Source organism: Solea senegalensis, linkage group LG6 (genome assembly GCF_019176455.1).
Source record: "Solea senegalensis isolate Sse05_10M linkage group LG6, IFAPA_SoseM_1, whole genome shotgun sequence".
NCBI lineage: Eukaryota > Metazoa > Chordata > Actinopteri > Pleuronectiformes > Soleidae > Solea > Solea senegalensis.
Window position 1 is genome coordinate 25,600,766 of NC_058026.1, and position 14,682 is coordinate 25,615,447.

General features: G+C 41.4%; 2 protein-coding genes across 7 annotated transcripts in view; both read right to left on the reverse strand.

Moving 5' to 3' along the window:
* Positions 1-3,863, reverse strand: part of kdm2aa (lysine (K)-specific demethylase 2Aa) — a 22,103-nt gene extending 18,240 nt beyond the window's left edge. For 3 of the 6 annotated variants that reach the window (XM_044028132.1, XM_044028131.1, XM_044028129.1), the window contains exons 1-5: positions 2,716-3,350; positions 1,557-1,695; positions 969-1,047; positions 833-879; positions 22-200 (exon numbers count right to left, since the gene is read on the reverse strand). In XM_044028132.1, coding sequence (XP_043884067.1) covers positions 22-200; positions 833-879; positions 969-1,047; positions 1,557-1,695; positions 2,716-2,751 — 480 coding nt within the window. In that variant the 5' untranslated portion in view covers positions 2,752-3,350. Of the gene's footprint in view, positions 1-21; positions 201-832; positions 880-968; positions 1,048-1,556; positions 1,696-2,715; positions 3,353-3,717 lie in introns of those variants that run through there. The other 3 variants (XM_044028133.1, XM_044028134.1, XM_044028130.1) reach the window with 3 other exon arrangements.
* Positions 3,864-4,513: 650 nt separating this feature from the next.
* LOC122770915 (syntaxin-3-like) lies at positions 4,514-14,524 on the reverse strand. Its single transcript, XM_044028135.1, has 10 exons — positions 14,107-14,524; positions 13,285-13,359; positions 13,070-13,169; positions 11,685-11,759; positions 7,776-7,846; positions 7,500-7,608; positions 7,352-7,425; positions 6,808-6,942; positions 6,601-6,711; positions 4,514-5,980 (listed from the first exon to the last, which is right to left on the reverse strand). Exons 1-10 carry the CDS (start codon positions 14,134-14,136, stop codon positions 5,903-5,905), a joined length of 858 nt encoding a protein of 285 aa, XP_043884070.1. The 5' UTR covers positions 14,137-14,524; the 3' UTR covers positions 4,514-5,902.
* Between the last annotated feature and the right edge of the window lie 158 nt (positions 14,525-14,682).

The following is a 14,682-nucleotide window of genomic DNA, read 5'->3' on the forward strand; positions in this document are numbered from 1 at the left end:
CAGATGGGTGCGAGGACGTACCGTGGTCGGTCTCCTGACCAGGTTCTCCAGCTTGGTGTGGCTGAACTCCAGGCTGATGACGTTATACAGCTTGTCTCTCTGAGGGGGCGGCGTCTCATAGTAGCGCGCCCACTGTGCCATGGACATTTCTGTCCCCTTCTGAGTGGTCACGTCCATCACGTCAATCATACGTCTGCTACCTGAGGCCGTGTTCACAGCAACGGTCAGTCAGTACATCAGATATAAAATCAGAAGTTCTCTATGTGTTTAATTTAAAAAAGTTTTCTTTTGTCCATAAAATGAAGGAAAATGTTGAAAAATGCCAATCAGTGTTTACCTAACCTGAAAATCACATTCAGAGATTAGGAAACGTTGGTATTCAGAGATTAAAAAATATTCACATTCTGAGATTAGAAAACATTGGCATTCAGAGATTAGAAAATATTCACATTCTGAGATTAGAACATTTTCCTATACCGAGATTAGAACATTTTCGCATTTCGAGATTAGAAAATATTCACATTCAGAGATTAGAAAATATTCACATTCAGAGATTAGAAAACATTCACATTCAGAGATTAGAAAACATTCACATTCAGAGATGAGAAAATATTCACATTCAGAGACGAGAAAATATTCACATTCAGAGATTAAAAAACGTTGGCATTCTGGATGAATGGAATACTTTTTGAGTTGGTATTAATGACTGTTGGTAAAAATAAATGTTTATAATTACATAAACTTAATCATGCAAAAGAGAAAAAAGCACTGAATCAAAGTCACATTTATCTCGCAGCAGGTGATGAGTGAAAGGGCTAAAACTTCATCTTACCCACAAACATTTTGACATCGTTGACGCTGAAGTCAGGCTCGGGCATCCTACAGAACAGAATGTCAATAATCAATCCTCACCACCACCATCACCGCGTCACTCATATTATATAGATTGAAAAGAAAACGGTGCCTACTTGAGTCCCAGTCCGTCGGGCTTCTCAAAGATGAGCGGTTCCCTCAGACCACATCTCTGGACGAACTCATATGTGAAGTCTGAGAAGTGCAAAAAACAAACATAGGTTTTATTTAAAGGTGACTGAGCCTCTCTCCTTTAGGGAATAATTCTTTATGTATCTAGATACATGAGCCACATGAGTGATGGAAGATTCTCTTTATAAGAGAACATGTCAGAATAAACTGCATCTCTCAAAGACTAAAGAATCCCATGTTGTTCTGTTGATTTCTTTTTTAATAATTCCAGAACTTCCTGCCTGTTTTGTGTTTACTTAGCCACCGGTAGACAAAAAAATGAAGGCCTAATAATGTTCAAACAAACATGTTACTGCACATATTGTGTGACACATTCATGCCCAAGTGCCTCACATCAAGAGTTGTGGGGAAATAATGAAAAAAAGAAAGCAAAAAAAATCCTTTCCTTTCCTTAGCCCAACTTTGGAATCAATTAACTTTATAAAGCCTCGTCAACAGTGGAAGAACAATGAGAACAAAGCCCCAACATTTATACGCAAACAACGTGAAGCTCACTGTCTGTGCTCCTTTACCTTTTCCTTCCATGCGAACGACACGGTCAGACGTGAACCTCTGACTGGTGACTTTGTCCTCAAGGTCAAACGTCCTTCTTCCATCGATCTCCTCATCTGAAATGCCATCGTCATGGTAACGTCGCCGGGTACCCGCCCGCTAAAAACCGTGAAGGAGTGTGGAAAAGATTTAATGACAACAGAAAAGAGTCAGTTCATATCAGCCAAGAGTCAGAACAGAGTGAAGTAGGTCAAAGTCAAGGAAGGATCCTCAAAAAGGATTTGTCATCAGACCTGTACATATCTGCCCGATTGATTCACTGGTTTACCTCTAGTAATGATACGCGCTCTCTAGCATGTTCCATTTACACATAGAAGTGTATAATGGGAAATTGCTATAAGAAGTGGGGCAACGGTGGCTCAGTGGTCGAGCGAGTCCCTTACAACACGAAAGGTTGTGGGTCCTTGGGTAAGCCCATGAATCTTCTGACGGCTGTGTCGGCAGCGTGTGAATGATGGGCATGAAAGATGAGTGATAGGAAATGTGCTTTATGAGAGGGAATGGGTGAATGGCAAAACTGTAGTGACTACAAAAGTGCTATATCAATACAAACCATTTACCATTCAATCACTGTATATACACTGGTTAAAACTCGATCTAGGTGATGTCAGTATTGGTCAGATACACAAGTTTTTAAAAAAGGACTAAGAAACATTTTAATCTTAAACAACACTGTGCTTTAATTGTTAAATGTTGCTTGTTTTTATTGTTTTTTACTCTTACTGTGCGCACTCTGAGATCCTTTTATAATGTAAAGTAGGGCAGAAAGATTGACTGCAATTGTCCTGACCTACACACCTCTTACACTATAGACCAAAGAAAACATCTTTGATTCTCACAGATCTGCACAAATATCACACAGTGTGTGATTTTAAGCATATTATTCAAATGAAAATTAGAACAATGATGTAAACATTAGCATTTCATCTGATATCGCGAATCATATCGCAATCTCAGTCAAAATAATCGCAATTAGAGGTTTATTTAGAATCCTTTTGTACTAACGTATAAGTGTGTGTAGCAGCAGCAGTAGTAGCAGTAGTAGTAGTAGTAGTATCCCTAGTTGTGAGTTCAGAACAGCATTGTTGTCTGATAGTAACGACATAACTTTAAACTCACCAGTCTTTTGCTGAACCGTGGCTTTGAATCATCCATTATCTCTGGGAAAACGAACAAATCTGTCTCCGACAACGGTGTTTAACGCGAATAATTAAAAAAAAAACAATAAAAAACGCCCATGAGAGTGGGACTACTTTGTACACGGGCACCACCACCACCACATGGCTCCACCAGAGAGTAAACAAGCGGCAGGAAGGCGTGTGTTCACGGGCTTTTTCCAGCGGTCGTACCGCGCTAACGTAACTACAGAAGAGTGATAGTGACTGGGACTACAACACGCTCTTTGTTGACTTTGTAAAACTGCAAACATTATCCACGTTAACGTCCCAAAATTGGAGGTTTAATACACTAACTTGAACACTTACAGGAAGTTATTATTCATTTATCGTTATAGCTTCTTCACTGACTGACTACTCCAGCTTTGTTCCATGTCTTCTTTATAAAAAAACGCGTCCAACTAATGTAAGGTAACTAAAACATGGCCCGGCGTCGGTTTCGAATATTAAAATACACACTTCACGATATTTTTCCATCCCCCGAAGACAACATTGCGTACATTTTGCCGCAAGTAAAAGTCCCACAGTACTAAGTTAGTACGGTCTCCGAACAGCCGCCATTTTCCTTCCCATAACAAACTCACCAAGGCCCGCCCCCGTGTGTATTGGACCAATCACAGGCGAGCACGCGATGCATTCATTGGACAAGAGCAGTGTCAATCACGCTGCAGTTTCGTAAACTGCGATTGGTCACACATTAGCCCTTTGGGCGTTTACCAAAGAAGCTAGCAAGTTACCAATAGCCACACAATGGGAGCTCGACCTCGAACCTCATTGGTTGATAGATCTACAGGCAGTCTTTCACTGGTCAGAGAAACAATCAGTAAAAGAAGGCAGCCAATCAGGCGCTGAAACGACAAAGCAACGTCCGCCTCCTTCCGATATAACAAGTCATCCCTTAGTAATAACAAAATGCCGTTAAAATAACACATTTTACGTTACATACCCCCATTTTTTCAAATTAATCCTTCCTCCTCCGTCCGCCTGCGCTTATCCGGGACGTGTGTTGTCTTCTGCCTCCCGTATTTTCCCCGCTGAAGGCTCACATCGCAGGGACACGTTCTGTTGCCTTCATCCCAACGAGGAAGTGCCCGTAGCTCCATTAATGGAAGTGCACTCGGAGGAAGCCGCCGCTGATTGGCTAGAATATGTTGCACGGCTCCTGTGATTGGTGGCGGCGATGTGTCAGTCAACCAGCGAGCGTGACAAAGCAACACTCACCTGCCACTTTTTTAGGTACACATGTACAACTGCTAATTAACGAGAATATCTGATCGGCCAATCACAAGGCAGCAACTTCATACATTTAGGCTTTCAGACGTGTTTTAAAGACGACCTGAAAGTAACAGAATGAGGAAGAAATGCGATTTAAGTGATTTTGAACGTCACATGAGTGTGGTTTTGTTGTCCAATGTCCAAGTATTTTTGGAAACTGCTGGTCTTTTGGGATTTTCATGCTCAGTCAGTTCTAGGGTTTAATAATGAATGGTCCGAAAATGAGAAAATATATAATACAATGCAGCTATCTGGGAGAAAAATAGTAGAAAGGCAACAGTCGCATTATTATGTTAGAATGAAGTGGTGGATATTATATGCCGCCATTTTTATATATGAGCGCTATGCTAACAAGCGAAACTGGCCAACATAGTGAAAGTGTCTCAATGATCACTCACAAGCAAAAATAAACAACAGGTTCATTTTTTATTTCCGACAAAGCTATAAAAGACATGTTTTATTCAACAACAAAATCATTTCCCCTATAAAACTGCTACAAAGTGTAGAAACGCAGTCGTACACCGCACTCGGTGTTTTCACAAAGTTTCACACAAACTAACAGTGACTGATGAAGCCGTGGCTGACCTGTAGTCCTGACCTTAATTCTGACCCGTTCCTTTGGATCCACACTTACAGAGCCACAATATCCACCATGTTTTATTTAATTTTAAGATAATACAGTTGTAGTTCTTACAAAAGAATTAGGAAAAAACACACATACACATCATAAAAATGAACTGAAATAAATACACAAACAATAAAGCAGTAAACACTCCCAAGGCAGTGTCAGTGTAGTCAAATAAAGCAGGCCTGCGTGTATCTCTACTCCTAACCATTCAGAATGTATCTTCTCAGGTCATTCCTGCCTTTGACTCTGTTCAGGATCACATACAGTCGTTTGATTGATTGATTAATGCCCAGCATGATAGGAATTGTAATATTAGATGTCGTCAATAGCACAAGTATTGGAACAGTAGCATCGCAACTTAAAAGAAAACAACAACAAATCCACATAAGTAAAATTATGCTTGTGTCAATACTTTTGATAGTGACTTGATTTTACTCATTCCAGCGATATATGAGATACTGGCACATACACAGCACTGACCACAGCCTGAAAGATGGAGGGTTTGCTTTCCCACAGAGAAAATCATACTTTTTAGCTTGCAGGGACACAGTAGCTGTTTTGTGTCACTTGGTGATTTAGAACAAATGATTTAAAAGTTTGACAGTTACAAAATGATATATTTTAACTTACTGATGGAGGCAGCGATGGATCAGCAAGCCTCTTGTCCCTGTTGGCTAAAATCCTTGATTTTTACTATGGGATTTGGTGCGGGATTGTGAGGGCTTTATGAAGAGCTAGTTTCCAGTCAGAAAAGACCATCTGATGACAACTGTAATGTTATGTGATATTAAAGACTAAAGCTGGTGCAGAGTTTATGGGTGAACCAGTGACCAAAAAAGACAATGCAGCGACGAGGACAGACTGACCTGAGATTTAAATATCCCGCCAACTTTGAACCCGTCTTCTAGTGGTACCATCACGTTCACATAATCTAACGCCAACCCTCCTCAGTGAGAACAGATTCAAATTCAAACAGAAGAAGCCAAAACTGACACAAACTGACGTTTATCCTGACACGTGAGCAAAGCGTCGCTGTAGCTGAGTTCTACCTTTGAATGAACTGCTCTGTTATATGTGACCATCTGATAAATGTGATGTTCCTCTCTACCTTGTTAACCTCTACTCACTGGTAAAAGACATTTTAACCTCAATGTCACTTTCTAGTTTAAAAAAAAAAAAGGCTAAATAAAAATATATATAAGTGAGTAAATAAATAAATAAAACTCCTCTATTTGAAGAAGCTGTAGACGAATGAACCGAGGATGATGGTTAGAATCGCACAGCAGCAGAAGATCATCATTTGTTTCTGCAGAACGAGGAGAAAAGGAATTCAGAGACGTGATGTTAGCGACATGTTGTTGAGATGATTCTGTCTTAAATAAAGTAGTATGTAAAGGTTTGAGTGTAAATCCACGGATGTTTGATGCAGCCCGAGTCAACACAATAAAGTCATCCACTCATTTTAGTTAACTTGTAAATATAGAAGTTAGACCCAAATTATACTGAATCCTATTCCTCAAAGTCAGACTAATATTGTGAGTTAGAGTCATTGAGTGCATCTGTCATCTTACAAAGTGATGTTTTTGGTTTTTGACTTTGTTTTATCATTTCAGATAATGTACTTCCTGTGGCCTGATTTCTAATCCCATCCTCTTTTAGTATACTTTATATACTCCCGTTTCACTTGATCTCTGCCGGACTAAAAGAAGTTTAAACTTAACTTTTCTCTCTGACTGAAGCTGTTGTCATTTGTGATGGAACAGGTCAACCTGAAAAGGGGAACATCGCCACCTAGTGTAGCGGAGGTGGGCACACTTCGTTAAATCAGTAAATTCCCCACTGACTGTATATGGAAGATGAAAACGAGCATCACCACCTGGAAACAAATGAGCACAAAACATCCATGTCAGCGCTGGAGCCACTCACCCTGCGCGCCTCCTGCTGGAACTTTGCTGCTTTCTTGGTGTCGGCCACCGCCCTCTCTACAAATCCCACCGATTGGTCCATGTTGCCCTCGATCCTGTCAATCATGCCTCCCTACAAGACAGAACAAAGCACAGAAGCACAGTAAGACACATTTCTCGGCAGAGCAGGAACCAACAGCATGAGACTCCGCCCAGCCAGTTCGTGCACCTGGTTCTCCACCAGCATGGCGATGTCCACAAACATGTCATGGAGCTCTTTGATGCTGCTCTCCAGCCTCATGATGTCTTTGTGACGAGCCTCGATCTCGTTCAGAGCCTGCTGGTTGATGTTCGACGCCATGATCTGGAGCGGGGACAAACACAGACAGACAAAGGAAATTACAGGGACAGATGGACAGACGAGACATTTCACAAAACTGCACAAACATTCAGACATTTAGGCTTTTCTGAAATGGATGTTGGACTGGATGTTGGAGTCCAACAGAGTGTGTGCAAGGGATTGTGATATGTGTGTGTCTGTGAACACCCCCTCCCCCCCCCCGTGACCTCCTCTGAGGAACTCACACTGGCATAAACAAAATTGTGTCATCAGCATACATGGACACAATTTGACCATTAGTGCACAAAGCTGAGTCACATCAATAGAAAAAAATCAATTGTAATCCGAGTCACTTCAGCCTGGTAATCTGAACGTAATCTGAACGTAATCTGATGATAGCCTGATCTCCACGGCGTCTCCACGCCTGTCTTACCCCGGCAGTGAACACAGCCGAGTTGCCTCCCTCCAGCATCTCCTCCAGCTCCTCGTCGGTTGTCGCTTTCCCCGCTGTGATGTACAGAAGAAACAGTTGTGAACACATGACTGTTTTTGTCTGGTTCCATTAATCATGCGTGACTCACTGATCTCCAGTTGTCGGGCGATTCTCCCTTTGCTCTTATCTCTGAAGTCAACCTGAGCCTCGTTGTACTTTGTCATCACCTCAACAAACTTCTTGGCCAGGATGGCATGCTGGGAAAATAAATAATGTGCAAACAGTCCTTAAGATGAAATATGTCAAATATTGTGCGTTGTCATTGAAGGGCTCTGGTACTATGTTCTTGTGAGTTCACGTGTGTGTTCTACGTCTTAAGAAAATACTCAAATGAAATGAAATATCATGTCATCTGGTGTCGGACCTGTGACTTTCGTATCCTGAGGTCAGCTGACGATCGTTCATCTGCGTTTGACTCGAGCTGCCGTTCAATACCTGAAGCACAACAAACACAACCACAAGAGAAATATGACACCTTTGAATCAACAGTAGGGGAGACTGGGGTCAGTTGAGCCAAAGGGTAAGTTGAGCCATCCCTTGCTGCTAGGAAACGGTAAAAAACATTGATCATGTGACCAAATATTTAGGAGGAAGGCATCATTTCATGGAGTCTGTGAAGGTAAGAATCACATGGGTAAAGTGGTTGGACATTTATTTCCAAAACATTTTTCACTCTTGAAAGTGAATTTAGTCTATCATGAGAATTGTGTTTAGACTAAAATAGATCATTTTAAATGTGTTTTATACATCAATTGTGGTAATTGTGCTACAACACCAGGTCATAAACCTAGCATAAAAGTGCACCATTTTAGCTGTGGGGACTAATAAAGTCAAAATGGTAGCTCTGGGGTAAGTTGAGCCGGTGGGGGTAAGTTGAGCCACTGATATTTTGGCTGTAGCCCATATGTCTTAAATATTAAGGGGAGCCACCACTGATGTTCTTGAAAGAGTCACCGGTGAAGTGAGAGAAGGGAAGTCTATTCGAGCAGCAGCAAAGGATGCCAAAATAGACAGAATGACACTGAAGAGATAGGTTGACAAAAAAGAAAATGTACCTTTGAAAAAGACAGGCCATGATGGAGTAGCAGAGGCTAAAAGGATTCTCTCAGATGACATGGAGTCTGAACTTGCCAAACATATGAAGAATCTCGCAGACCAGTTTCATGGTCTTACTACCCTCAAATGCAGAGAACTTGCCTATGAGTTTGCAAAGTGAAACAACATCCCTGTGCCAGACAGCTGGAAAAGAGAAGAACGAGCATGTAATCTAAGAGATATTGAACATAGAGATCTATCTAAATATGCAAGGTTCTCTCCCAGAACTACTGCCAACCAGCCAGTTAGCTGAGAACATTCAAGCAAACTCAACTGATATGTTAGTAGAAAAATATTATTGGTTAAGATAACTTTTTTTCCAGGAGTGGATTGCCTTGAGTTGTTCAAAAACCGACAACATCTATCATGCCAGACACCAGAGGCCACATTCTTGGCAAGGGCCACTGCCTTCAATGAACACAATGTCACTCTGTTCTTTGATAAGCTGGCATCAGTGAGGGACAGGTATTTGATCCTTGCTGTGAGAAATTATTTTTGTAGTCTAATTGGAAATGAATTTGTCCTCTAAAATGTAAAATCTGTGCACTGTCTCTTCAGATACAAGTTCCCTCATGAACATGATGTATAACATGGATGAGACAGGCGTAACAACTGTACAGAAGCCAAAGCAAATTGTAACACAGATGGGGAAAAAGCAAGTTGGCTCAGTCACATGTGGTGAAAGAGGAGAGCTTGTAACAGTAGTGTGTGCTGTCAATGCTACAGGGAACACAATCCCCCCCCATGTTCATATTCCTGCGTGTCAAATACCATGAGCACTTTATCAGAGGACTGGATCAATCGGGACTGCAACAAAATCTGGTTGGATGAATGAGGAGGTGTTTTGCATGTACCTGGAGCATGTGATCCAACAAACAAACTGCTCCAAGGATCCACTACTACTGATCCTTGACAACCATTCGGCACACGTCTCACTGAAGTCTGTGGAGACAGCAAGGGAGAATGGGATCGTGATGCTCACTTTGCCACCTCATACATCCCATAAAATGCAGCCCTTGGATGTATCGGTCAATGAGCCATTCAAGACAACAAGGCCTTGGACAGTTGGATACGAACCCACCCTGGACAAACTGCTTCCATTTATGCCATCCCAGAGATTGTGCATGAGACCTTCCTGTCAGCAATGACACCAAGAAACATCCTGTCAGGATTCAAGTCCACTGGTATCTTTCCTTTCAACCCACAGGAAGCCTAATCACCATCCATGGTCACAGACAGACCCAACCCTGACGAGCAATCTGACCAGCCATCTACCTCAGCTGACCTACCAGCACCAGCACCTAGTGTCACAGGACGTGAGTCATCATCTCTCTCAGCCATCCACGATACGTATCTCCAGTAGAAATAATGCCATTCACAAAGGTGACGGCAACAAAGCCTAAAAGACACGAATCTTGACTGACACACCTGAGAAGTTGTTGTTGGAAACAAGTCACAAAGAAAAAGGAAAGAAGAAGGCTGGAGAACTTCTGAAGAAACAGGGTGCAAAAAAAAACCAACAGCCCATCATGTAAAGCAGCTCAGAGAGTGACACCATGATTCCACTCGACACAGACTGTGAGAGTTCCGAGTCCGACACGAGTGCTGAAGAAAATACTGAGCTTGCAGTGGGCGACTTTGTGGTTGTAAACTTTAAGGGCAAATCAAGAAATTACCGCTACATTGGCTTGCTGGAGAAGATTGAAGGCAATGACCTAGAGTGTAAGTTCTTGAGAAGAGGCAAAGCTGGTTATGATAAACCCACCTTTACTTTCAAAGAGAAAGATGAAGGATTCTTCCCAAGAGGCGATGTAATCGCAAAACTCCCCAAACCTCACAGAGTTGGTGACACAGCAAGGAGGTCACAGCAGTTTGTATTCCCCTGCAACCTCGACAGGTGGAATATTGAGTAAAAGCGGAGGTGGAAAATGGATGGATGGAGGGAGGGATGGGGATAGATGGAACGGGAGGAAGATAGAGGGAGGAGTTTAACAAAGATGGAGAAGAGAGGATAGATAAAGGAAAGAAGGAAGGATGATGAGGATGAGAGTTTCAGTTCAGATTGTTCAAATGTGTTACTCGTCATTGTCGTTACAAGTGCATTTTAAAGCATTCTCATGTGAAATTGTTTTTTTTTTACAAAACAGATGTTTAGCAGTAATATGCAATAATAATAAAAAAGGTATTGTACCTGTTGAATTATGTATAATAAATGAAAATACACATGAATGTGAAGAAGTGACTGTTATTTAGGGAGGGAGAAGGTGAGGGAGGGGTGGGGTGGAGGTCGAGAGGAGGGTGGGTGGGAATAGGCATATGGCTCAACTTACCCCGCTCCTATGCTCAATTGATCCCATACACGGGGTAAGTTGTGCCACAAGACCACTTTTTTTGGACATGCTATATTATCGAAACAGTTATGTTTACACTTATTGTGTTTGTTTGAAGGGATGCACAACATCCTGAAATGCAGATTTATTAGTTAGCGACAGAACTATGATTGCCTTGATGTAGTGATCCTAACTATGAAAAATGGCTCATCTTACCCCTAGTCCATAACTAGGGTCAGGTACACAGTGTGAGTACACACACACACACACACACACACGCACTATCTACAGTATGACACAAGTGAAGATGATGCTTGTGAGCTGAAAATGAATCCCTGACAATGTTGTACACACAGACTGAATCTCACAGGGTATTTCATGACGTGATCAGAGATACATGAGCTACAGTCTGTGATCATTCATGTTTCCAGGCTATCACACTCCTGATAGCAGATGATACTTGTAGTCTAGCTCCAACACAAAGATAGGCGCTAACTAGCTCAGATAGATAAAGGCTAGTTAGCTCAGAAAGATAGATAGATGCTAACTAGCTCAGATAGATAGACACTAACTAGCTCAGATAGATAAATGCTAGTTAGCTCAGAAAGATAGATAGATGCTAACTAGCTTAGATAGATAGATGCTAACTAGCCCACCAGGACAGACAGATTTTATATAATGCTTTATGATTTAGAATATGCTTTGTTTTCCTCAGGATGACATTACGCTCTAACTCTATTTCCCATTGTATTCCGTTTTACTTGTAAACCACCAGTTATTGCAAAAGCTAAATAAACTAACAGACAGAACATAAGCTTTAAAAGAGAGTAAACGGTCAAAATACTGACTCTTGAGTTTGTTTCTTGCGTTGTTGGCCGCCTTCTTGATCTCATTGGTGAGCGCTTCAAGATCATCTTGGGTTTCTGGAAGAAAGAAACAATGAATGAATGAATGAATATCTACATTATTTCGGTGACATTCATATGAAAGGTAAACATGAAGCAAGGTCATTTAACACAAACGTGCCAATAACGAAAAAAAGCAACAGGCTGAAGCACATGGTTTATTTTAAACTGGAATAAAACATTTCAGGCTTTAGTTTTGAACCAAAGTTGACCATAAAGGAGAGAGTTGTAGCTAATTATATACAATTGCTTGTGCTGTTTGCTAAATATTAACGGGCTGTTTTAGTATCAAACTGTAAACCTGCATGGATCAAACTATGTATTCTGTTTTTTCTATTTTATTTCCTTTATATGATTAGATAAACACAAGTATTAGATTGTTATATATGTTATTTTAGATGCATTTATGCAGTGGGGAACCTTCAGCGCCTTCTACGCCTTCAGAGAAGGCCTAACATTAATTCTGGACCAAAAAATATGAGTATTAAATAATTAAACTATATGTATGTATATATGTATATGTTAAAAGAAAACAATAAAAAAAATATATGTATGAGTGCTGAGAGAGAAAAACTTTCACAGAAAAACTTCTAGTAATAAAAAATCCAACTCCAGAACTGGAATTAAAAGAAAAGGTTATGAAAGTGGAAAGGCATTTCAAGACAGAAAATTCCTATTAGTTGGAGACGTGCGCACAGCATACCGGCAGCTGCACAGTGAAAACTACGGGCTGCACTTTGACTTCGGCAGGCTCAAGATTGAACTGACATTCATGGACAAACTTTGGCTGCACTTTCTGACATTTAACGAGCTGACTGAGCGCATGCCGCACCTGTATCCCCTCACCTGCCTGGTGCTGACCACCCCCATGTCCACCTCCCTCGTGGAACGGTCTTACTCAGCTCTGAAGCCAATCAAGACGCACACCAGAAACAGTACTGGACAGGATCGCCTGGGAGCTTTGGTACTGATGTCCATGGAGAAAGGACTTCATTTGGAGCTCAAGTCAAAGGACAAACTTTACGACGCTGCCATCATCAACTTCACAAGGAAAGACCGACGAATGGTCTCCAGTTTTATGAAGTTAATGTTGAGAATGTATTTTGTTGCGGGGAATGTTATTGATGTTATGGTCAATTTGTTTATATCGTTGTCATCGTTAATCAAAGAATTGCAGTTTTTCAACGCTTTCAATTCAACAAACTGTTGATTTTTTCCGCGATTATTTATTTTCTCTGCAATGATGGCTGAGGTGAAGGCCCAGCTGTAGTGCTCACGGTTCGCTACTGCTTTTGTGTGTGTGTGTGTGTGTGTGTGTGTGCACTTACTCTGGTCAGATGTAGGGGCCGCCAAAATGGTGGAGTAGAGTTTTTTGATTTCTACGACACTCCCCTCAATCTTGTCAACGCTGATTCGAATATCTTCAGCCTGGGACACACACACACACACACACACACACACACACACACACACACAAACACTATATTGAATTCTCACTCATCTGAACCCAACATTATGTTTTTATTTACAACAATTAGAATACCTGAGCAAAGAAATCATCCATGAAAGCTTCATTCTCCATAGAAACCTCGACATCATCAGGTGCGGCATCAGTCGTCTGTGAAACACACACACACACACACACACACACAGAACAGAAGACGTAACCTCTGTAACCACTGTAACCTCTGTAACCACTGTAAGGCCTTTGCCTTGGGGGGCCCAGGCAAAGGCCCAGGCAAAGGCCCAGGCCTATACCCCTGTATAAGGAGAAATTCCTCTCCTCCGAGCCTCAGTTCACCTGCAGGTGGCTGCGTGCTGTGGTCACGTGACACCACCTGCAGGTTAAATAAGTGCACCGCTCCGCACGCCTCACATGAACCTCACATTACCAAACAGCTCAGTGCTGCACAATTAAACACACTTTACATTCATTAAAATTGTTATTATTATGACAATAAAACGAGAGTTAATGCCACACAATATGAAAAATGAAAGCTGATATGATCTCCTTTTGTGTTTCCTCTGTTGATTTGCTTTATTTTATACAATTTTGCCATATTTAGATGATCTATGTCCTGTTAATGTTTGTATTTTCTGAACTAGATTGGCAAATAAAAGGGTTGAAAAAAACAAACAAACTGAAAATCATGCTCATTTTAACAATACAGGTCAACTTACACAAGTTCCTTAATATAATAATGGAACATCAGCTTTTACATTGTTTTTATCAAATGGAAAAAAAAATGATATGCAGAGTGTGTTATGTGAAATTATAAAGTTCATTATATCAGTTTCCATACATACAGAAATCCACTGTGTATAGTAGTACACACACACACACACACACACACACTGTGCCCACCTCCTTCAGCTGAGCCAGTCGGTCCTTCATCTTGACGAGTTTGAAGAGAAACACAGATTATCTGCTCAATCTGACCGACGATTACGACGACCTCGCAGTTCCCGGAGAAGAAGTCTCAGTCCAGACTACAGCAGCTTTTAAAATGGCTTCAAATTGAGCCCAGTGGATATGAACAGCTCCTTCAATTAATCCAGGAGATCTGACCTGGGGTCAGCCGTCAAAGCCAGACAGACAGACAGACAGACAGACAGACAGACAGGGAGCCCACACCTAGGTGGCAAAGTGAGGTAAAATACATCAAATATTAATGATAATATTATTCAAGAGTAGCAGACCACAAGGCTCTGTAGCTGCTTGGCTGCTCCTCTCTGAGCTAATATGTGTGGTCAACCAACCTGAGGCTCCAGTAAGCCTCTAAGGACGGATTAGGACAATAGTACTCAGGATGATAAACCGCTCTTCCTGTCACCTCCCACTGCTGCACACTGCACAGAGCCTTTTACAATACCACACACATCAGTCAGGACAGAGTTGTGAATGTATTGCAGAAAATGTCTCATAAGGATGTTTGTGGAA

Excerpts from the sequence above, each read along its gene's own strand:
- LOC122770915 (XM_044028135.1), bottom strand. The coding sequence starts at position 14,136 with ATGAAGGACCGACTGGCTCAGCTGAAGGAG. Across the intron at positions 13,360-14,106 it reads GACTGGCTCAGCTGAAGGAG|ACGACTGATGCCGCACCTGA; the intron begins GTGGGCACAGTG and ends TGTGTTTCACAG. Across the intron at positions 6,943-7,351 it reads CGGCTGTGTTCACTGCCGGG|ATCATGGCGTCGAACATCAA; the intron begins GTAAGACAGGCG and ends TCCCCGCTCCAG.